General features: G+C 34.3%; 1 protein-coding gene across 10 annotated transcripts in view; it reads left to right on the top strand.

Annotated features, from left to right (window-relative positions):
• The window catches only part of TSC22D1 (TSC22 domain family member 1), a 119700-nt gene that overhangs the window by 11246 nt on the left and 84006 nt on the right, over positions 1–24448 (top strand). Inside the window, exons 3-4 of one of the 10 annotated variants that reach the window (XR_009246400.1) lie at positions 15626–15780; positions 16920–19551. The exons of 3 other annotated variants lie outside the window; for them this stretch is intronic. Coding sequence is in view for 2 of the 7 variants with exons in the window: in XM_058670716.1 (XP_058526699.1) it covers positions 16920–17007 (88 nt within the window). In the remaining 5 variants the exon portion in view is untranslated. Of the gene's footprint in view, positions 1–15625; positions 16874–16919; positions 19552–24448 lie in introns of those variants that run through there. 6 more of the 10 variants (XR_009246398.1, XR_009246399.1, XR_009246397.1 and 3 more) reach the window with 6 other exon arrangements.

Here is a 24448-nt window from a genome sequence, read left to right as displayed (position 1 = left end):
TTTAAACATCATGAGTAGGGATGTGTGATTTGCTATCATATATCCAAAACCTATTTCAGTTCCTGATAGATAATAGATACTCAGTAAAAAGCAGCTTAATGAAGAAATAGAATGTTAATATTGGTGTAATAAAACATGATAGATTTTAAAGATAATTAAGTTCTTACACATGATCATATAACATCATTATTATGTTTTTTTAGTAGAGATGTTGGAAATCAGTTGGTTTGCTTTTGCTTTATACTGTATTTGTGTGCCAAAAAAAATGCTTAGTTGCTGCTTCTCATAAATATTCCTGTTATGTTTACCTCATTTATTTATGTTTATGCCAGTGAAAAAGTTTCTGGCATGAATGAAACAAAAGAATCTTACACTTAGTTCAGTATTGGAATTACCCTTATTACTTTTGCTTTTATCTGCTTTTGGTTGACCCAGCCATTTGCTGTATAATGATTCTCTGTTTTACTAAAGATTTATTTTAGCATTTTGAAAGGCAAAATTAAAGGGAGAGACAGATCTTCCATCTACTGACTCTCTCCCCAAATGCCTGCAGTGGTTGGAGCGGAGTGGAGCTGAAGGCCAGGAGCCTGGAACTTGATCGAGATCTCCCGTGTGGGTACTGGAACATTAGTTAGCAGGGAGTTGTTGGAGCAAGCAGGACTTAGGCCAGTGCACATATGATATGCTCGGACCACAGGGTGGAAGATTAGCCTGTCGAGTCATGGTACTGGCCCACCTTTAAATTGTTAATTGTTGATGACTCTTGATTCTCTCCCAGTTTATCTAGTCTTTAATTTTGTTACTCTACTTTCTTAAATTTATATTCACTAGGAATATAAGTAGTGCTGTGAAGATAGCACTTGAAGTTGAAGTAGTATTTACCATTAAATTTTCTATGTCATATGGTATTGGTATGTTTTAGTACTGAGTTTAAAATAAATTTTTTAGCCTGTAATTATTTTATTTCTTTTATGCTATTTTTAGCCTATTTGTAGACTCTACAACAATTTAGTAATAGTACTAACAGTAATAGAGTAGGAATAATTTAGAATTACTTACACTTCAGATTGTTTTAAGCACTGTAGTCTTAAACTATTAGTTTGTTTAAATCTCAGAACGTCCTTATAAGCCATGAGTACCATTGTTATCCCCACTTCACATGTGAGGAAACTAAGGTATAGAGAAATTGAATGCCTTTTTCAAGTTTAGTAGGTGGGAGCTAAGATATAAAATAGGTGCTGTGGTTCTGGAGTATATGGTGTTATAGTGACCTTATTGTTCCTGTAGCATATGATCAAAATCAGTGTGTGCTGTTGTTCCCTCAAGTCAGTTGAAATGAATTGCACGTTGCTGGAATTAACAATATATTAGTCTGGATAACTTATAAAGAAATGAGGTTTACTTGGGCTCATTGTTCTGGAGGTTGGGAATTCTGCTTTGGGAACTGTATCTGCTACATGCCTGGTGCTGCTTCAATTCCTGACAGAAAGAAGAGGGGCAGGCAGGTGGAAAACTTGAGGGGCTGCCCCTGTTTATAACAACAAAGTCTGGTAATATTTGTAACCCAGACCCGTGAGAAAGGCATTAATCCTTTTTAAGAACCTAATCTTAAAGGTGCCACCTCCCAGCACTACCACAATGACAGTCAAATTTGATGTAAATTTTGGAGGGGAAAAAAATCACATTCAAACCATGATATGCAGAAGTGTTAAGCAAGTCATCAGAATACTCTTGGTTTAATCTCAGAACTTGGGTGGAGACGTCATTTTTTTTTGTATTGAAAAGCAGGATTTATGACAGCCAGGGTCTTGTCTGGTATACTGTTAAATTCTTAGTTCTGAAATAGCTATTGAATAAGTGAATTCAGACATGCAAGAATAAAAAAAAAAATCAACATCCAGGATAGGGATTTAGCTATTGCCAAATATTTTGCCATATTGTTGCTATTAGGTACGCAATTGTTTTGATAAAACAAGGTCAAGGCTTACTTTTTTCTGTTACTAGTTGTATTAAATTCTCACCCTTATCTATCAAATGCCTATAATACTTTGCAGAATGGTAGATGTAAATCATTGTATCCAGTAATGATGTAGGCAAAGGTAAAACCAAACATGGTTCTCATCTTCAAGGAGAGTATAAGATCATACTCGAAAAAGTTATACAACAAGGTAAGGGTTGAGTAACACTTTTTGAAAATTTATTTATTTGTGTTTGAAAGGCAGATTTACAGAGAGAAGGAGAGAGAAATACCTTTCATTCACTAGTTCACGCCCTAAATGGCCGCAGTGGTGAAGCAAGCTCAGCTGGTCTGAAGCCAGGAGCTTCTTTCTGGTCTGCAGCATGGCTGCAGGGGCCCAAGAACTTGAGCTATCCTGGGCTACTTTTCCAAGCCATAAACAGGAATCTGGATCAAAAATGGAGCAGCCAGAACACAAACCACTGCCAATGTGGGATGCTGGCACCACAAATGGAGTGTTATGTGATATGCCATCATGCTGGCTCTAAATAAATTTTAAATAACTATGAAATTACAAAGAAATTTAAACTTGAAAATCTTGAAATCTTGAATAAGTTTTATACATAAAGGAACAAGTTTAAAGAAGTAAGTTTTTTCTCTGTTATGTTTCTTAGACTGTAAGTGGGATTCTGGTTTCTAGAATGACATAGGCCAAGCTTCTAGGTAATAGAGTTGATCTTTGTTAAGGAAAGAGCTGTTTGAACTGACTTTTCAAAAGCTTTGGGATGAGGGAGAATGTTTCTGGGAGGACATATTAATAAACTGGAGTGTGTTGTGTATGAAAAGCTTAGGGCAACAGTAAGACAAATATGGTAGGAAATGACTGAGGTTGAATTGGGAAGTGATTGTCCCTCAGCATTTGTTGACTAGATTGTGGTCAAGGAATGTTAGTTGGAAGGAACTCTAGGTTGATTTGTATGGGAGCAGGAAAGATCAGTTATGAAGTACAGTTTTTCTGCTACTTGTTAATGAATGAAGGAAATAAATGAGGATAGTGACTTCTGTTGTAAAATGAGTCAGTACAGAGTGACCTTGGTTAGCATAGTTCTCAATTTCTTAAAAACAGCAAGAATACCTGTAGTCTCCTCCCTACCTTCTCTTCCAAACAGACCCGAAACGTAATTTCCCCCTAAAAATGTATTATCCACAGCTAGTATTTTAAAGGTCGGAGGATAAATGGTTGCAAATTTAAAGTAGGAATTTTAGAAATTTAATGTTTCCATATGGTTTATCTATCTGTAATCCATAGCAGATGTGTTTCAAATATAACAGTTGTAAAAGGAAATTCAAATAAAATTGAACTAATATTAATATTAGGAAAACAAAAACATTCCCCAAACAATGCATAGCAACTTTCACATAGCAACTCTTTACAGATGTGTGTTATAGTAATATATGATAATGTATTATTATCGGTAATCTAGACATGACTTGTACAATAGTATGTGCATTGATTACATACAAATACTGTGCCATTTTGTATAAGGGAAATGAACATTACAGATTTTGGTATCAGAGGGGTACAGTCCCTTGTGCATACTGAGATCCTACTATTGGAGTCAACAAGTAAGCCGGTGTGGGTGTTTGTGTTGGGGGAGTTGGTATGAAAAAAAAAAAAAAGACAGGTTCCTTTAGCTACTCTCCTACAAGTTTTGGTCTTTTTGATTCAGTTTTTTTTAAAAAATCACCTATTTTTAATTCATTTTGGGATATTTCTATTTTTGTAAGTTTAAATAATATTTTAAGGAATAGTTTAGGATAGAAATCCAGTAGATGAGAGATGATTAATGTCAGTAAAGACAAAATAGCAAAGATGTGTTAGGAGAGATGCTGCTAAAGTAGCACTGGGAGTCAGTTTGAGAAGTTTGGTAGTATTGGGATTTGTAAATCACGTTTGTGGAGAAAACAGACCAAAAGGTACAGAGTTTGAGATGTGTTTGTAGAGAAGAAGATAAAGCCCTAAAATGTAGGACTGAGAAGTCTGTACTTAATTGGACATGGACTGGAGGACCCTATTTAGTGGTGCAGTGGAATATCCTGATCAGTGCTGTGTTCTCGAAAGGTACTTGGGATATTAGTTGCTTCATCCTTTAACTGGGTGTGAATTCTGTGTCCTCAGTGGTAGAAGTAGAGGTAAATTCTTTTTGCCCATGCCATCTGAAAAAAGTGGTTTGGATCAATGACATTGTACTCAATCAGCAAAGGTAGGGAGATAAGTTTCTAGTTCACATTTGGTGAGATTCCACCTGTCCAGGGTTGAACAGTGGTAGCTTAATCCTTTGGAACACAGCTCTGGAATGTGAGGTCTTAAAAAACTGCTTGAAATTGCTCTCACAAAATAAAGCCATGTGTATAAGAAATATGTAGACACTTTAAAATGGAATTAAAAGACAGGATTATTTTGGTGCAAGAAAAATCTTGAAATGTACTAGTTTTTGTGTGCATTTAGCACAAATGTTCTAAATCCCTCATATGCATGGATCTCAAATATGCACGAGAATAAGCGTTTATTTCTGTTTTCTGTGCATTATTTAAAAAATACCTGTTTAAGAGGAGGAATTGTAGCGAGGGAAACAGCTGGATCAGAAGTGAAGCGCCTGGGACCTGAACTCCTGTGGGCTGTAGGTATCACAGTGTTAGCCCCTTCATGAATTTTTTTTTAAGTTCTCTCGTGCTGTTTGAATATATTCCTTTGGCTGCCAGGTGAGGTGAGCTATGTGAGGATTCCTGGTTTGGGCTATGGTGCTGTCCATTGCTCAGGTGCTGATAAACTTACCATCTGTTTAATCTTTATTTTCTTCCTCTTTTTGAAAGGCCTTCCCTTGTTCAAAGGTCATCTAAGTTTCTCTTTTAGAGTTGTGCATGGAGCCAATTCTTATTTTGGGATATGTTCTATCTTACTGTAGATTACTAAAATAAAGGGTTTGGCCGATTATACAGCTTTGTTGCATAATTTTCCTCTAAGGATCTGCCATTCATTAAAGACTCTCTGATGACAGCAGGATGTATGCATTTGTATCGCTGGTTATATTTAATTGTTAGGAATTTTGCATATTTTGAGATTCCAGAAAGGAAGGGTAGAGTCAGCATGTACAGAGGAAGGAATGAGATTTTGAAACTGGATGCCATGCTCCATATCTGAATTACATAGCTGTGAGCCATAACACCGCACCTTAATTTTTTTCAGGAGAAATACAGTTGATACTTGCTGAAAGTAAATGATATTCACATTACTTTTTTTTCTTATAAATTTACATAAGATTGGCAGAACTGAAGATTCTAGACCAAATGACCATTTGCTCATAATGCTTTTTAACAGAACTCCTGTTCTCTTTGCTGTTATGATGATGTATTTTACAAAATCATTTATTTATTTATCTCTCCCTGCCCTGAGTCCTTGGTCCCCCCTGTTATTCCTCTGTGGCTGCAATGGCTGGAGCTGAGCCAATCTGAAGCCAGGAGCTGCTTTCGGGTCTCTCATGTGGATGCAGGGTCCCAAGGCTTTGGACCTTCCTCTACTTGCTTTCCCAGGCCACAAACAGGGTGCTGAAAGGGAAGTGAAGCAGCTGGGGTACAAACTGGCACCCAAATGGGATCCCAGCAGATGCAAAGCAAGGGCCTTAGCCACTAGGCTACTGCATTTGGCCCTCAAAATATTTATTGAATGATTATTTAGCAAAAGCATTAACGATACAAAGAAAAAAATCACATGGTTGGCTTTAAGAGTTTTGAAGCATTTATAAGATCTGATGTATCTTCTTGAATTATCCAAATTAAGTTATATTATGCTCATTTATTATCCAGTATGTGATATGCACAACTTTTCAAGTTAGATTAATCAAGGTTGTAGATTGATCAGCATAAAGCATAATGAGGTAGAGTTTTAATGAACAGTAGCCTGGTATCTACTTTTGTTCTGTTATAGCATCATTTTTGACCTTTGTAAGTCAATCTTTCTTAAGCCAAGTTTTCTTGCTTGCGAGGCAAGAGTAATGGCTACCTTTGCGTTTTGTTGGAGGATTCAAGGAGATAAGCTCCAAGTGCACTTGCTTCAGTTTTCTTGGTAGCTCTAAATGGTGGCTGCTCTTGCTGCTGTGCCCAGTAAGAGTAGTTCCTATTTTAAGTCCTGTTTGAAATCTCTGAATAGTATAACCTTCTGTATTGGTGATTCCATGTCCTAAAGAATCTTTGTGGCATTCTCACCTGGAGTTTCATAAGGGAATTAATCTCCAGTGAGAGAGGAATGACTATGAAATCAGTTCCGCATAATAATAATATATTTGGTACCATCATTCTAGATGTATGAGAAAACTCAGTTCATCACATGGTAGAGACATTAGTGCCTAGTTTTTCTACATTAAGAATATATTATATCTGGTTATTTAAGATCTGCTTTGAAATTCTTAACAAAAAAATTGAAAGTTGTGACATAGTAGCCTGTCACTTTTTCCGTAATAGGGGTTAGATACTTAAATGTGTCATGTAAGAGTTTAATATTCTAGAATAGAAGCCATACCCTAATCAAGTGATGTTCAAACTTCTTCTAAAGACTGTTTTAGATGGGCTTAATGCCTTGAAGACTATCTGATCCAAGCTCAGGCCAACATAATAACTGAAAATTATTTCCTTAAGATGAATGAGGTTAATTGATTTTTTTAAAATAAGATAATGAAGTTAGTATATGGTTTTTTAAGCTTCGAAGATTTATTGAACTGGATTTTGAAATCAAGTATGAAATTTCAAAACCAGAGTTTGTATGATAATAGTTCAGATGAAACAAAATAGTTTTGTGGTACAGTAGTTTTGGAGCATGCTCTTATATACATCATGGAAGTTGACACTACATATTTATTGAAAACTGGGCAGTTCTAAGAAACAATTTTATTAAACCCTACTTGATTCATCATTCCACATGTGCTACTAACCTGAAAATCGCTATCTCCTGAAATACACATTAGGGAATGTTAATTTTGCCTACCTTTGTATATCAAAAATATCCTGGGTCATATAAAGTGATACCAGACCTCACTGGAGCTGATCTGTACTTATTCTATGGTAACTGAGAGGTATTCTATCCTCTCGGTTTACTAGTCTGTTTTCTGTAAGCATATGATTCTTACTGGAAATGAAACGAAAGTGTAAATGTCATGTGAGAGTCTTTTTGTGCCAAGTGGACATCTAACAACAGATGTTTAGGCACATTTTTAAGAGGTACGACACTGACATACTTAGAGGCTCATTTAATGAACACTGTCTTTGTACATGACTTGCAGATCTTGGGGAAATCTGTAAATGGGTTAGAGCTAGTTGATTTCTAAACGTTCAAGATAGGGAAGCTAGTCAGAATTTGTTCTGTGCTCTAATTTGCTATCAGTTAAAATATTATACTCACTTGATGTTCTGTTTCTAATCTTGCAGAGTTAGTTTAACTGAGTAGGGGAGCCAATTGTACGTTTTATTTATTCATTTCAAATGTGACACTTAAGAAATGGATACAACTAAGTACAAAAAGGGATGTAAAACCCTAATGACAGATGTTGAAATTTTTGGGGGATTTTAATAAGAGGTCAAAAAATGTGTTCATTGGACATGTTTCTGAAGATACACTGGTAAATTAGGAGTGGATTTTTTTTTTTTTTTTTACTGTTTTGGGAATGCCTCTAAGATGGAGCATCATGAAGCGACAGGAAGCTAGAGTCTTGTAAGCTAGAGACTTTTAAGTATTAGTTTGGTCAAAAAATTTTTTTTTAGATTTATTTAGTTTTGGTGGAAAGGCATATTTATGTAGAGGAAAGGAAACAGATATTCCATCTGCTGGTTCACTCCCCAAAAGGCCACAATGGCCAGAGCTGAACCGTTCCGAAACCAGGAGCCAGGAGCTTCTTCTGGGTTTCACATGTGGGTGCAGGGTCCCAAGGCTTTGGGCTGTTCTCTACTGCTTTCCCATGCTATAAGCAGGGAGCTGATCAGAAGTGGAGCAGCTGAGACATGAACCTGCACCTGTATGGGAAGCTGGTGTTTCAAGGAGGAGTATTAGCCAATTGAGCCTTTGCTACAGCCCCTTGGTTGAAATTATGGAGGGAGAATGGAGTGAGGTTGTCAATAATATATGAAGAAAGGTGCATTAGTTTTGTTTCTTATTAGAGGTCTATTCACATGTACACATCCGATTTTCTAAGGAAAGAACTTGGACTATTAAAGTCTGTTAGGACATTGGTGAAGTTTTACTTCAATTCCACATATCTCTTAAATCATATTTTTTAAGAGTCAGTTTGGTGGTGATTTTTTTTCCCTTTCATAGCTTTTTACAATTTTTAATGTTATTTTTCTTTTCTGAAATGCATTATCAAAATTTTATTTCCTAAGTATTTGGAAAGTAGGAAGAGTTATGCAATAAAGCTGTGACTAGTCAATAAGATAAATAGATAATTTTTTTTCTATGCAAGTTGTAATAGAATGGATTGAAAGAATTATTTGTGGGTAGATAAACTCTGGGTTTGGAAAAAACCACTTTATTGGTAAAGAATACATCGTATCTTGTTCTTACATAGAATATTGCATTAAGCTCTTTTGCAGATGTCTAATATATTTATGCTGATCTTTTTGTTAGACTTAAGTGAAATGAGAAAGAGAATGTCCTGTTGGTCTTTATATATAGAAGAATTTGAGTAGAAACATCGTAAGCCATCTGTAAATAACATTTGGAATATATTGAAGTTTAGGTTAACTACAATATTCTTGCAAGATAATTCTGTTTTGCAATAAAGTGGCTTGTTCTCAAGTAATAGACTTGAGTTCTGAATCCAATTTTTGTTTCCAGATTAGGAGTTTATACTTTGAACAAATGATTTAATCTGTGGTTAGTCTGTGTTATATTAATACAGGCTTACTAAAGTATGAAATTGTTATATGTTTAAAATACTGTTCTATACATTTTTTAGGCAAGTCAATAGATACAAAATATGTAATCTACAAATTTTAATTAGAAAAAAAATCTTTTTGCAGATACTTAAAAGTTAGAGGGATTTTTTATTTGAAGATTGTGTTAAATATAGCCTTTTTGAGTTCAGTAGAAACATCTGTTCCTAGATTATTTATGTGGCTGATTCTGAGTTGTTAAATTTGTTACACTTTATTTTAAAGTTTATTCCTTATCAAGCTTTGGTAGGTTGATAGAAACGGCAGAACAAACAGTTGTCAACTGATGTATGTTTAAATGAAATTGAATTTCAGAATTCTACATAAAATAGTATGTTTATTCTAGCACTTCTCATAGACTGAGTAAAAAGAAACACTTGTGATTGTTAATTAAAATGTCAGGAAAAGCATAAATAAATTACGACTCAGAATCTTAGTGAACACTTCTTTGAATTTGCTGTGCTTTAGCTTACCAGGTATGTGTTCTTAGGTGATTTCCTCAACTTTTCTTTGTGCCTTCCTTTCTTTATGGGAGAAGGTGTGGAAATAGTGCTAAAATACAGATACCATAGAGTTGTTAGGATTGAGTAAGTCAGTACATATCAGGAGTGTAAGGTATCACTTTACATGTAGTAAGCTCTTAACAAATATATACAGCAAAAAGTAATATTTGCTTATAACCAACTTTATAAGTGAAAACATTATTTTGGAGTTTTATCTTGAATTATAATAAAAGTAAGTAAGAGGAGTGTGCATGATGACATTAAGCTCTTTATGGAAATTCTTGTAGAGAAAAGTTAAAAGCCTTCCATTTTTCAAATGTAGAATAAAAATACAAACATGGTAGTATAATTTGGGAAAATTTTTTGATCCATCTGTTAATCCAGTATATGCTGTAGCCTAGAGTTAATTTCTGAACTTATTTTAAACAGAGATAATAACAGTTTTCCTGTTTGCAGGCAGAATTTTTTTCTTTTTAATCCAGATAATTTCTTCTGAATTAAAATTCTCTGTATAGAAAACTACCAAAGAAAACAAACAAAAAATGACTGTTATCAAGTGGCTACACTCTGAAATTAGAACAGGGCATGCCACAACATTGTCATTTCCATGAAAGATTAATGCTCAACTTTTCATTTGAATGACAAACATAATTGCCAGGACATTCTTCATGTGTGTCCAGTATGGAAATTTTTTTAGGACCTTTGTTAATTAAAATAAAATGTTATTGTGAAATAGTTCTAGTCTCAATTTGCAAAATATAGTACACAATTTTCCCATATACATATCACCCAGATTTCCCTAATGTTTGTACCTTATACTTGTGTACCCATGGTACAGCTGTAGGAATTAGCATTAACGAGGCTATCAGTTTTTTTTTTTTTTTATTTTTAATGCTCTCCATTAAACAGTGGTGTTCTAGACTGAGAATCAGGCAAGGATCTCCTGTGGTACTTGGTTGTCCTGCCTCTTGCAGGACATTACTTGTTGGTTCTCTGTATTTCATGCCTTGAGTGGAGTAATAGCTGTTTAGCTCTGCCCTCAACTTGTCTGTTATTTTCTGATGCTCAGAGTGATTTTATATCAAATGTCTAATCAAAAATAATTCTACATCTTTGGCAGGAGTGCCACAGAAGAGATGGTGTTTCTTCATCAGTGCATTATTAGGAGCTACGTGGTACCGATTTGCAGTCTAACTGATAGTGTCCCTCTTGATCCTTTGGTTAAGAGAGGTGACTACCAGGCTTATAAACTGTCAGGTTACTATTTTTTCCCCTTTGTAATTAACAAATGTCTCACAGAAATGTTTTAATACAGTGTAAATACTGTTTCTACTACCCATCAATTTTTGATTGATATTCTTGGCTTGACTGGTACATTTTAACTTGAATTTTTAACAATTTTTTCTTTTGGTTTTCATGTTAGTTTCATAAATGGATAATAATCCCAAAATTAAGGTTACAGCAACCTAATTCGTAAAACTTAAGGTGCCTTTCTTGCTATAATCTTTTATATTCATCTTTTTCTGAATGTACCCATTATGATTGTAGTACAACCAAAGATCTTCAAAAAAAGCATAGTAGAAATAATTCTGTTGTGAAAATGCCTTATGTGTACTTCAGAATATACTAAGCATTAAAGAACAAAGCCACCTATCTCATGGCAGGTGAATAAACAAGCAGTTGATCTATGAAGGCTGGCATTGTAGTTCAGCAGGTTAAGTTGTGAGTTCCCCTTTGAGTCCTGTCTGCTTCACTTAAAATCCACCTCCTTGCTAATGCACCGTTGGGGAAAGCAGTGGATTAGGACTTGAATACTTGGACTCCTTCCGTCTGCATGGAAGAGATGGCTTTGGTTAGACCCATTTGGGCCACTATGAGCCATTTGGGGGATGAACCAGCAGATGGAAACCTCTTTCTATGTAACTCTGTCTTTCAAATAAGTAAGTCTTTAAACAAAAAATCAATCAAAGAAGATCCTAGAGAAGTAAAACTAATGAAAGTTACTTTGAATGATGCATTTACTAGAGTAATTAACAGGTTTTCTTAGTTATTTTCACAAATTACTATTTTTGCCAAATACCCAAGCCTTCTTTAGCTTAATTTTTAAATAACATTTTAAAATTATGTTAAAGGCTTATTGAGTCCTTTTTTGCATATAAAGAACTAAATGGCAAGTTTAAGTGCTTTAATTTCATCATGTTGATCCTGATGGTTTTTCTCCTCCTTAATATTCAGTATAATTTAGGCAGATACAATTTTAATGACTGCCTGTTATCTTTTATTCCCTAGTTAGTAACTGTCCTAAAAATATATTTTATTGTGAATTCTTTTCCTCTCTGTTACATATTAATAAGGCATGAAACATTCAGATTAGCTATCGACTGCTTCTAAGAATGCTAGATATTTGAGTAACTTAAATGCAAATGATATTTTGGATGGTATCTTGTCCAAAAGATGGGCAGAAAATAATGAAATTTGGTTAGATATTTGCTCGAAAGTAGTATGGTAGTTGGATTTTTCTGTTTCATTATAGCTGTCTTGTTTTGCTAAACTGTTTCCCACGATTCAGTCTTTTATCTCCCAAATATAATGGAATCCCTTTAATTTCCAGGCTTCCTTCTTTTTTTTAAAGGGATATCCCATTTGGTACTATATATATATAAAATATATATATAGCATTATATATATTACATATATAATTTCCCATTTAAAAGTAGTCTTTCCCTCTAGAATCAGTATAATATTTCAGTTAACTATTCCTGAGGAGCAAGGGTATTTGTTTTGGAGGGGAGAAGTCTAACTTTTCTGAAATTAAAGCTTTGAAAACTGCATGCTTTGGCAAGAATCTGGTTTGTTTTCTTACTACTTGCTAATCTCTGGAAAAGAACATCAGAAATATGTAGTGTTACGATTTCAGTAAGATTTGTGACATTTCAAGATAATAACTTTTGGAGTTTCCACTTACCATACTAAAAAAATTCTTGAAGTTGGTGACACCCCCAGAGAGAGAATGAAAGTCAGTGAAAGTTTTAACCTATAAAAATTTAGGCTTTTGTATCTTCTTTAAATAGCCATGAAAATTTTCCGTTTTTTAAAAAATTATTTCTTAATTAGTAGACTTTGTAAAACATGTACTGAATTATCAACTGAGTGTGCCAAGCGTTTCCCTGAGGACTGGAGATACAGAGACTGCTTCAGTTATAATGTTCCTTCCTTCTACTGCATTTTTACAGGGGGGGAAATAGAGAGTGCGCTCCCATCCTCTGGTTCACTCCCCAGGTGGTCTCAACGGGCAGAGCTGAGCTGATCTGAAGCCGGGATCTTCTGCATCTCCAATGTGGTTGTAGGGTCCAAAGGCTTTGGGTCATCCTTCATTGCTTCCCAGGCCACAAGCAGGGAGCTGGAATGAAAGTGGACCAGCAGGGTAGGATCCAGCACCCATGTGGGATGCCAGTTCTTGCAGGCAGAGAATTAACTTGTTGAGCCACTGTGCTGGCCCTAAGAATTTCCTTCCTTTTTAGAAGTGCCTTAGAATCAGTAAGAATGAACAATTAAAAGATAAGTAGGTAACAAATTTTACATCATATTTCCAGCTTATGTAGAATGTCATTTTATGAATAGTTAGAAATTTTTTAAGATTTTTAAAAGTTTTATTGGAAAGGCAGATTTACAGAAAGATACTCCATTTGCAGGTTTACTGACCAAGTTGCTACAATGGCCAGAGCTTAGCTGATCCAAAACCAGGAGCTTTTTCAATGTCTTCCGTGTTGGTGCATGGTCCCAAGGCTTTTTTGGGTCCTCCCTCCCTGGGAAAACAGGGAGCTGAATGGGATGTGGAGCAACTGGAACACAAACTGGCGCCCGTATGGGATCCCAACACATGCATGCCAAGTGAGGATTTAGCCACTGAGCCATTGTGCTAGGCTCATGAATAATTATAAATTTATAAAATGGCAAAGTCAATTTAAGATCAGTGAATTATATCAGAAGTGACTAAAAATCATAGTTTTTGCAGAAATTGATTACCCTGTTTTGTTGCTTAATGTAATTAGAATGCTGTGCCCTTTTTAAATTCTAGAAATGCTTAGAACTCATAAGCTATTTAAGCTGATTTAGAAAAATATTGCAAATAGTCTAATTTGATATACATCTCAGAAAAATGTTTGTGACATTTGTATGTGAAATACCTATATTTACTGTTTATAATTTAAATATAAATTTCCAGTAAGAATCTAAAGATTTAAGTATTTATAAAAAATGTTCAAATTTTTGATATATTGACAGAAAAACAGCCCTAAAACACTTCATTTGAGGTAGCCTGTCATTACTGATTTGTTAGGTTTAAACTGAAATTTATTCTCTAGTAGTTGAAATACGAATCCTACAGTGCAAATACTTAAGCTTTTTCCTCAGAAAATATCACATAGGATGGCATTTATCCTAGCCTGTTGAGACATTGCTTGGGGTGCCTGCAATTCAAGTCAGTATTTATGTTGTGCTCATGGTTTCAGCATCCTGCTGGTGCACCCTGGGAGGCAGCAGGTGATGGGCCAGATAGTTGGGTCTCTGCTACCCATGTGAGAGACTTGGACTGAGTGAACAGTGGATGGGAAGTCAGTCTCTCTCACCCCCTTTCCCGCTCCTTTCCCTTCTCCATCCCCCTTGCCTGCCTTCTTTCTTCTCTATACCCTCCTTCTCCCTCTCTCTGCCTCTCAGGTAAAATAAATAAGTTTAGATCATATCATTTTTAATAAAACACATGGGAGAATGCAATTAATTAACATGTAGCTAGATAAGATTTTACTGTATCCTTTTATCTCCCTCAGTATTCCCATATTCTTCATTTGAATAAGGACCTCATTCTGAGAATACCTGTTCATTTTCTGTGTAAAGATATATTATTAAATCCTAAGTCTTAATAAATGGCTCACTCTTTAAGGAAATGCTGGCTCTCAAAATATTTGTAGCAAGATTTGGTTAATTCTGAGGATGTTTATGTAGACGTTGGAATTTTGGATATTCTGAAAGTGAGCTCCCTTGGGAGAAGTTGATAAATGGATCTATTTTGACTCAATCTATGTATAATTTGCTCTGTAACCCAGACCTAATACTTTTTTGGGGTTAGGTTGCATTTTTTTAAATGTATATTTGTATGGTGTGGTGAAAGTGTTGGAGGTGTTTAACTGAACAGTTCTTGCTGGAGAATAAATTGTAAAAGTCCATATTACTGTGTATAAGATAACGATTTCTAGGGAATTTTTTTTCATTAAAAATATGCCGGGCATATTTCTTATTTCAAATAGGCTTTTCCCTCTTTGCAGTGTTTTCATTCAGCTATGTATTATTATTGAGTAGTAATTTAGAGATGAAGGAAAACTGGGAAATTTGGAAAATCAGATTTTGTTTATGATTTCTAACAAACGTAACCTAATCTTTTTACTATTGTATTAATCTAGAAATGTTTGATAATTTTTGCTGTTCATTTTCATTATATAGTTGGAAAAGAATGACTTGTCAAGAAAATGATTTTTGCTAAACTATAGTAGTGGTGTTTGTATAATTTGAAAGCACTTCAGTAGCTCCTGTTTGCGCTATGCAAGCGTTCCCTGCGGTAACTCTAACATAATGTTAAGTCTGTCTCATGTGGAGGAGCTGCCCCTTAAGAACTCCAGTGTGGTTCATTGTTAATAAGTTTTTTTGACTCTTGAAAAGACTTTCAGATCTTTTATTTTATTCTGATTTGTGCTTCTTTACTCTTATCATCCCTCACATACCTCCTCAGTATGATAATTCTGTAAGATACTTTTTAAAAACCTGATCTAAAAATAAGGGTTTCTTCAATGCTGAGAGACTTCAGGACTTAAAATCCACTGGAAACTAATGATGAAAGAAAAAGTAGCTGTCAGATCATAGCATACTTACACAGTTATCTGTTTGATACCTTATGCTCAATGGTAATTTCAGCTGCTGCTTTCAGATTTCTTTTTTCATTTCTTTCCTTTGACTTCATAGATTTGATGGTTAAATTTACAGGTTTTCATTTTTTAGGCCAAACTGTTTTCATTTCTCATGTGTGTAGAATTGGATAATTTTTCTAACCAGGTGGTTGGCTTGTTCTTTTCATCTTTTAGGCTTTTAAAATTTAGTCTGAATGTTGTTAGGTAATGGAATAACCATTCCTTTTCAGCTTTTGCTATATTCCAAACTGGCTGCCAGAGCCAGGAACAAGTGAAGGCATAAAACCCTAACTTTGGTTGATTGCTACCTTCTTAGTGCTGAGATAAAACCCTTGTTGGTTGGTTGATAGAGATCAAGAGAGCACAAGCCTCGTTCCACTAACAGGTAAGGATTCTTTGTCGTAAACAGTTGCTGTGAGAGGGAGATTGATTATGTGATAGCATTTTATCCTTAGTAGAGGACACTGTGACATCAAACTATTCCTTAGCTAGGGTATGTAGCACCTTTACATTTAGAACAATAAATGAAATTTAATAGGGTTGTATCACTCTGTATCACCAAGTATAATTGGTCTGTTTTCCAAAGGTAGTACTGTTAAATTTTGTCCCGCAGACCTGTTAACTATAAATATGTATCTCCATGTCTTACTCTCCTTTCAGCTTTTCCTTGATGAGATACTGTGTACTTTGAACTTCCTTCTCCTCCCCATTTACCTTTTTATAATAAAGCTAACTATTTTCTGGTATCTTTGCCATCATCTGTTATTTGAGTATATCTTACTGCTTTAATTTCTACATTGTATAGCCACTTAATGATCATTCATGGTCCTTCTTGACCCAAAGTAAAAATGATCATGCATTTTTAAAAAGGTTTTGAATCTGCATTATCTGTGTCTGCTATTCTACCCTCCCAAGTTTAAAGATAAGTGATTTGAAGAATCACTTTTTTCATGACAGTAATCATAGCTTTGAAGAAATGCAAGTTGAGCTTTTTGTTGCTATAATATGGACCTAGAGTGATGAATTCTTTAAATGAGCACAGATTTGAAAACCTAGAAACAAATTCAATTTCTTAGGTATTCCCAAAGTTTAGTTGTATTCCCATTAATATGCTTCATTACACTGTTTCTGCTTTTCATTCCATCATCTTCTCTTTGATAGAAGAATTCACTGGGACTCCTCCTTTGGTGTCCCTGAGGTTGAGTGCGTTTTCCCTGTCCCCTTACAACAACTATGATCTTATTTCCAGTCATAATTTATTATTTTTTGGTTCAGTCTTCCACTCGATGTTGAGTGGTTTGTCACAGAGTGTGTTATGGCTTAAACCAATACAGGTCCCTTCTTAATTGTTCTGAAGAATTAAACATTTGTGTTGACAGACTTTTAAAATTCGAATTAAGAAGGCATTAAGGAAAGCATACCCGAAGGTAGCTGCTTTTTAATCCTGAGGATAAGCCATTACAAACTCAAATGACCAGATAATGTAATTTCTTAATAAGAAGTTTTTCTTAAATCTATATTCAGCTCTCTATTTCAGTGCTTCTCTCCTACCAGAGGTGCAAGGAGTGATCCTAGAACCACAGATTCAGCCAAGACCACGGAGAGCTTTTGACGTCAGGGGTCCACTTTCTCTACTGAACCCTTGGAGACAGAATATCCAGCTTCTGGAGAGAGTGGGAAAGGATAATAAACAAGTGGGTGCTTTCCATTATTTACTTGGGTTTATTTATCGATTGGAGTGTCCTTCCATTGCCCATTCTATTAGTAAACTCCTTGGGTTCATGTAAGAACCAGGTGGGGATGCAGTTTGTCTTTCTAAGAGTGCTAACTAGTACCCATTCAAAAAGAAACCTGAAATTCATTAAATTTTCTCTCCAGACAGTTAAAGCAGTGGATGATTTGGGCATGTCATTTGGTAAATACCTATGTAGTCCACAGGAATTTTAAAAAGGAAATATTTACCTGTTTTGGCCTTTATGGTATTAGTGGACTTTTAAAGTACTCTTATATTTCTGTAATTTAATACTTTTTCATTTTTTGGGCAAACAAGACATCTGGTCTGTTAATTTATGTGATCAGATGTCCAGGTATTATACTACACTGTTAGAGAACTTTTTGGTCCTTTTCCTACCCCGAATGTTAGGACTTCATGTTTGATATGTTAAGAGATATAATGATTGTACCATCATGATTTTACTGTCAAATCTAGGCTTCATTCTTTTATAGAATAAATATGTATGAATATGTTTCAGGATATAATAATCCTGAAAGCTATATTTAATATACTCAAAAGTCATTTTTCTAGTCCCTAGGGGATAATATTTGTGGCAAAAGAGCCTATCCCCTAGATTTTCCCTATGGTATTAAGATTGTTTGCTCTTAGTTTCTCTGATGCTGAGGGTAGGATTTGATTCCAGGAAGTTCTTATCATCTGCAGTGGGTAGAATGTAAACTTGGTGCCTTTGGCAAGTTTTCATTTTTCCTTGGTGGATTCCTTCTGTGACTCCAGGTATCTTGATAATGGGAGACCGGTTTATTCTCTAATTGCCCAGATTTCTTTCAACTGGTAAAACATCATACTTCTTCAGCAAAAGGAATTCTTCTAGCAGAGCCTTCATGGATGATATCTGTCACACATGCCAGCATCTGCAGTGGAAGGCAGTGGTGAATGGATCCATGCAGTATGTCTAGAAGACACAAGAATGAGCCAGCCACCTGATCTTGTCATTTATAAACTTTTAAGATTTACTCTGGTTTATTTACTCTTGGTCTGAACATGGAAAGGCTCAAGTAATCTTTTCATATTGGAATTTTACATGGCCATGAAAATATTTCTTTCTATTCAGAAGACTGAAATAGAGGAAGCTTGAGAGACTTCTTTAAAGCAGCTCTCTGTATCTGTTCCATTAAAAGAATTTATGACATTGAAAATCACCTTGATAAAGTAGGCAAGTAGTATAGGAAGTCCAGAGAACACAAAGAAATGGTTTTTTGTTAACTTACACTGAAAAAAGCTGGTAAATCAAAGGTGAACTTCTTAATTATTCCAAAAGTATTTTTAATAGTAGCCTGTGCTCTTTAGCTCATCTTTTGCTGATCTTGAGCCTTATTCTTACTCTATTTCTCAAATCAACAAAATCTAGTATAGAAACACAAGAGACATTTTAAAAGTAGCTTGGTCTGTCTTTTGAAGTCATTAATACCTGTTATTGTTGAGGTATTGTTCCACACTAAAGGCACATTAAGATTTGAATGATAGTGTCACATAGCAGCAGTGAATGTAGCATTGAGGATCAGTAGCATTAGAAGAAGCTAATGGGTGTAACTGAATGTTATGAATTAGTTACCCAAACTCTCAATAATTGATTGAAGCAGTTACCAAAATGTTTTATTTCTGTCTTTTATATCTTTTAACTGGTCAGTCAAAAGCTATTAAACAAACTTTTCAAAGTAATCTAATGCTGCCAGTTTGTTTTATTTTGATACAAATTTTAAGAATGAAATCAATAAATTACTAATATGACCGCAAGTAAGATGTCTTAAAAATCTCAAAGATTTTTAGAAGCCACATTTGCTAAAGTTCCTTACTTTTTCTTGGCTGTCCGCGAGAAATACCTTTTCCTTATCAATTTAAAAATTTTCTTAGTACTTAAAAGGAAGTTTAAAAGTTTAGTTTGAACTAAAATTTTCCTGGAGAGTTCTGAATTACAGCTTTTCATTTCTGATTCCTGTTAAATGTTTATTGATTTACAAATGAAAAAACAGCTGCCCAAAATGTTAGAAAGAACTTGGGGAACTGAAAGTGAGATTTACTTAGAAATTAAGTTGGTTGAGTTCTTTGAACCACAGAACAAAACCATTTTATGGCCTGTGAGATTATTAGCTTTTTGTTTTAGCTTTGAAGATGAAAAGTGAGTTAATCTTTTAATCTCATGCTTTGATGAAATTTTAGCGTTGTTCTTTTAAAGTGTACAAAGGAAATGTAAGTGCATTTCTATTTACCTCATGCCACTAAAGCTATTTAAAAGTGAAACATTTTTGTATATTATTGTGAACTGATTTGTTTATTTAAACTTTTATTTTGATGCATTTTACTTTCAGTTTTTTTATATTTCGTGTCACAATATGCATTTTTCGATGTTTATTTTATGAATATTAACATAAGCTATTTTTTCTAGAATGACTAATTGTGTAATATTTGTATTTGTGATCATTTGAAAACTAATAAATATTTTGTCCATGAAAAAAATGCACTTACTGATAAATGGCTTATTTCTGTTTCAGCAGTAGAAAGTGAAAATTGCAACAATATTTTTAAGTGTATTTTAATTTTATGTGTGTTCCGCTAAGCATTTCTGAATATAAATTATGTCCTTTGTATGTAACAGTTTTTTTTTTGAGAAAAAATTTTTGAAACTAAAAATGATTCTTTATGGGGTCACCATGTGAATGTATATGACATAGGTGATCTGTTTAATTTTACATTTTCTTAATTGCATTGTCTTAGCTTTGTTTCTAGAATTGGATTTTTTAGATACCATTTTTATATGTCAGTTTTGTAAACCATTAAAATTCTCAAGTTCGTATTGTAAGTGTCAGGGATAATTTGGTCAAATCTTTTAAAAATAGGTAAATCAAATTATATCCCCTTACAAAATAGCAGACAAGAACAGTTCTACCCAGAGAAAGAACATTTGAAAATGGTGGGTGATTGGGGGACCACCCAGCTGATAACAACTACTTGCAAGAGGATTGTTTGCTGTGTGAATGTTCTGCCAGAACAGAGAGCTAGAAAAATGAGAAATCTTGACTTCTGAATCTCTTGTTTTGAGTATTACCAAAATAGCAGAGGAAAGGGTAAATTTTGGTTTTAGTGATGTCTTTACAGCTACATAAGCTTTACCCCATATGTCACTTTGTCCTTTATATAGGACATCTATGAAAATTTGAGTGCTGAGGGTAATTTTGAGATAAATGTGTCATTGAAGCACTTGCAAAATAATTGAATGCTTGGGACATAATGAGTTAACTGAACTTGGTGTAATACTGCACCTTTTCTATGTAGGATCTGCTAGAAGCAAGGGGATTTCCTTTTGAATTTGGAGAAAAGTTATAAAAAAGCAAACTTGAAAAATTAAAAGTAAACACCTCGATGGATGTTAGGCAAGAAATAAAAGTTGGATTAATGACAACCTGTGGCTTAAGATGGCATAAGTTGGTTACTACTCCCCCCTCCCTGCCCCCAAATTCTGAGAAAATGAGAAACACAAAAGAATCTAATGAATTAGAAGAGCCAACTATATTAGGGGTAGGTGGAAGGAGGCTAAAATTCTTGGCTTTATTAATCTGGTAAGTTTGGAAAAGATAAGTATAAGATTCTGTGGATAAAGGTGGCTTTTGAATTTTAGAATTTAAAAAGGTTTATGAACCAAATATTTCTCAATGGAAGACTATATTCCATGTGGGGAAAACAACAGGAGTTTTTATAACTTTCCTATGCATATTTGTATTAAAAGGGTGGGGTGGGATGGAGGATAAAAATTAATCTGCTGCAGAAACTTCAAAAATATTGCAAAAATAATGGGTTTGTAAATAATTTTAAGTCAGTGATTTTTCTTACATAGACTATTCCCTACACTATTGATAGCTTTAAAAAATGTTAACAGATTGTTAAATTTGGCTTGACCATTATATTTTCAAGGTATAAGTTCATAGCCTTTTGGGTTCATGAAATTATAATTGGTCAATTTCATATTAAGATCTGCCCCAGTTGTTCAGGCTTTTTAAGCTTTTCTTGCTTCCTTTTAAGCAGTTGACTATTGTTTTAAAGTAAATAACAAACCAAGATATTAAAGCTTGCTGCAAATCTGTATGCAGATCTTATTTTCCTTTGCATATAGCAAGTTACACAAAATATCAGTGCTCAGAATTCCTAAGGTTTGAGTATTTCCTACTTTATTGAGTCATTTTTGTTTCTTTTACTAAAAGAACTTAGTACTAATTTTTCCCAAAAATGGGAAAAAATTTGAAAAATAACATAGGTGCTCTGGAGATTTTTTTTCTGCTAATATTTCTATCAGGTAATTAGATTACTGCAGAGGAAATGTTAGGGAGATTTGAAGTGGGCATCGGACATGTTGGGAAATTGTGCTCGAAGGGATCTCTGCTCAAGAGGTAAGGTATGGCATAGACGGAAAAATGTGGAAGCCACGTGCAGCATGATGTCTGGGGATAAGGTAAACCACAACTAGCATCCTTAGATTTTTTTCAGCAACGTACAGAATTAGGATAATAGTTTTTGCCAATGCTGTCTCCCAGAGATAGAATGTAGATCACTGTAAGTTTTTGTTACTGGTTTTGTTTTGTTTTTAATGAGTGTGAGGTAGACTTGAGGTAGGTTTAAAACAATCTGCAGACATAGCAGTCTGTGTATATTCCCAGGCATCTCCTATATTTGCTCTCTTCATGTTTGTGACTCTTAATTTAGTATTTCTTAAACCCCGAGCACTGTAAAAGTGAGTTTTGCTTGGTAAGTTGATTAGACACTTCTTGAAATTAGTGCCTGGTATCATTTTGGCTTTGTCTTTTTTTTTTCTAAGATAGACACATGCGTTAGTAATTTATTACTTAAACTTGTAACAAATTTAGAAAGCCACACTACAGCAGCCTGAAACGGGAAGTATTTTTACAATATTATTAGAGACAAACAACAAGAATGAATAATCCAAAGAACACCCGCGAATTAACATAGTTCAGGCACAGAACCTTATGTGGGCTTTGTCTTTTTGTTATATGATACAAGAAAACTAAACAGTTGTTCAACTAAAACTTTTGAGAAATTTAAGTAGTTTTATGAACGTTCATAAATACTAAGGGAGATCTTCTATTGAAAATTAAGATGTAGTATTGTTACACAGTATCTAGAATTATTGAGAGAAGTTATTCCCATTCCCTAAGACTATTAAGTAGGCTGAAGGAGTTGTCAGTATAATTATATTAGAAAAATGAAGTAAAATGCAATGCTGAATATTGATGCGATGGGAAAAATGATAAGCGTTGTTTCCCCTGAAATTGAATTACTAGGGTAACTTACTAGATAGTAACAAGAAAACAAGAATGTTATACCATGTTTGAATTCTTAGCTCATGGGCATTTGGCTTTACTTAAAATAATTTGCTATTTTATTTATTCCACTTTCCCCTTAGAACAAAGTAATATTGTGGCACGTTAATGATAGACCTTACCTTCCCGTGAGCTAGCTGGGCTTTGGGTGCCCTAGTGGTAAGAAGCTGATCCAGAATTTGTTCCTGTGCCATTTTCTATTTTAAAAAAATACCTTAGAAATCATCTGGATTATTGCCATAATTTTACATACAAGAGAACTGATACCCAAAATATCACATTTCTGAAGTTACACTGTGGATAATGAATAGTAAGACTTAGGTCTCAAGACTAACAGCTCGGAGGTCTGTACCACTGTATCTCCTGGACCGATTAGATTAGGTATCCCCTTGTTCTTACCTAGTAGTCCTGAAAAATTTTTGGATCTTCTTTAAATGCATTTTGGTTTCTCATTTATCTTAATGTTTGGCACTAAACCAACAGTATAAGTGTGTTTTACCTGGGCTGTTAAAAGCATATGACATCATGTTTGGTGGTGGACTACTCGTTTCACTTTGTCCCTCCATGTTTTTCCAGTAAGATTTAGCTGTATACATGTTGATATTTTCCTAGATCAATATGTTACTTAATGAAATGCAAAATATTTTAGACCTAAAAAAGGTCAGAAGTTTATGCAAAGACTAAATTGTGTGTAATTTGGTAAAAGTAGAACAAAAAACCAGTACAAGGTAATGGCTAAGATGCTGGGAAATTTTTAGTACAGAAGTATAATCTCTAATTTAGTTCTGGTTTTCTTCAACAATTGTGGCATATTTTGTTACAGAATATGTTAGACAACTTGTGAACTATAAAATATTTTTAGGGTGTCCTTAAAATTTAAGGGTAACAAGGCATGTTGTAACCAAATGGTTACCACCTGATTGGTGTTGAAAAAAAATAATTTTTAGTAACATAATAAAAATTAAGAATGAAAGGTAGTGCTTCAGTAGAAAAGCTTGAGAAATACTTGAAACAGAAGAGGAAGAACAGTCCTGGAATTCTGAGAATGTGGCCTAGATCTCGGAGAATAGTTTATACATTGAATTATAGTGCTTTCTGCTATGCCAACATTGTTTTAATTTAACAACACTATAAAATTACCAGTTAATCATATTTGGTCATCTCCCCCAAATTTTTAAAATGAACTGCAGGAAGATACACGATATTTATCTAATAGTTGCATGTACATCTAAGGGTGCCAGTACTCTCTGAGAAACCCTGTTTGAGATGGAGTAAATACATAGTCCTCAGTACCTCTGTGAGAATGGTTCTAGAACGCCCTAAGATATAAAAATCTGTAGATGCTCAAATCCTTTATATAACAGTATAATGTTGGCTTATCACCCATACATATCTTTCCATATTCCTAGAATTTCTAGATTATAATACATTGTAAATGCCTTGTAAATAGCTATCTGCATCTTTGAGGAAATAAGGAGGCGAGAGAGCAAGGTCTGTACATACTTAGTAGGGAGACCATTTATTCCTACAGTATTTTTAATCCTTGATTTTTGGAAATGATGCAGACAGCTGACTGAATTAGCATTTGGGGGAAACATAAGGAAGAAGAAATATTTGCACGATTTCTCTGTATACCTTTACTGGGTACTTCATGTATATTTATATAAATTCCACTAATGTGAGAAAGATGATAAACTTTGTATTTTATACATATAAGTGAAGTTCAGAAGTTAGCATGCCCACCTATAATCATTAAATGTTGATACCTTTGAAATATACTCTAAAGAATTTTGTTGTATTATTGATGGTCAAATATCTTTAACAGAAGAATGCATAGTCTCAGGAAAATTTCGTATGTGATCTGAATAATTAAAGTGGATAAAGAGTATTATTAGTATGCATTTTAATAGGTTTTTTAAAAAAGGTTTATA

Source organism: Ochotona princeps, chromosome 12 (genome assembly GCF_030435755.1).
Source record: "Ochotona princeps isolate mOchPri1 chromosome 12, mOchPri1.hap1, whole genome shotgun sequence".
Lineage (NCBI taxonomy): Eukaryota > Metazoa > Chordata > Mammalia > Lagomorpha > Ochotonidae > Ochotona > Ochotona princeps.
Note: the sequence above shows the minus strand (reverse complement) of the source record. Positions and strands in the feature narration are given on the sequence as shown.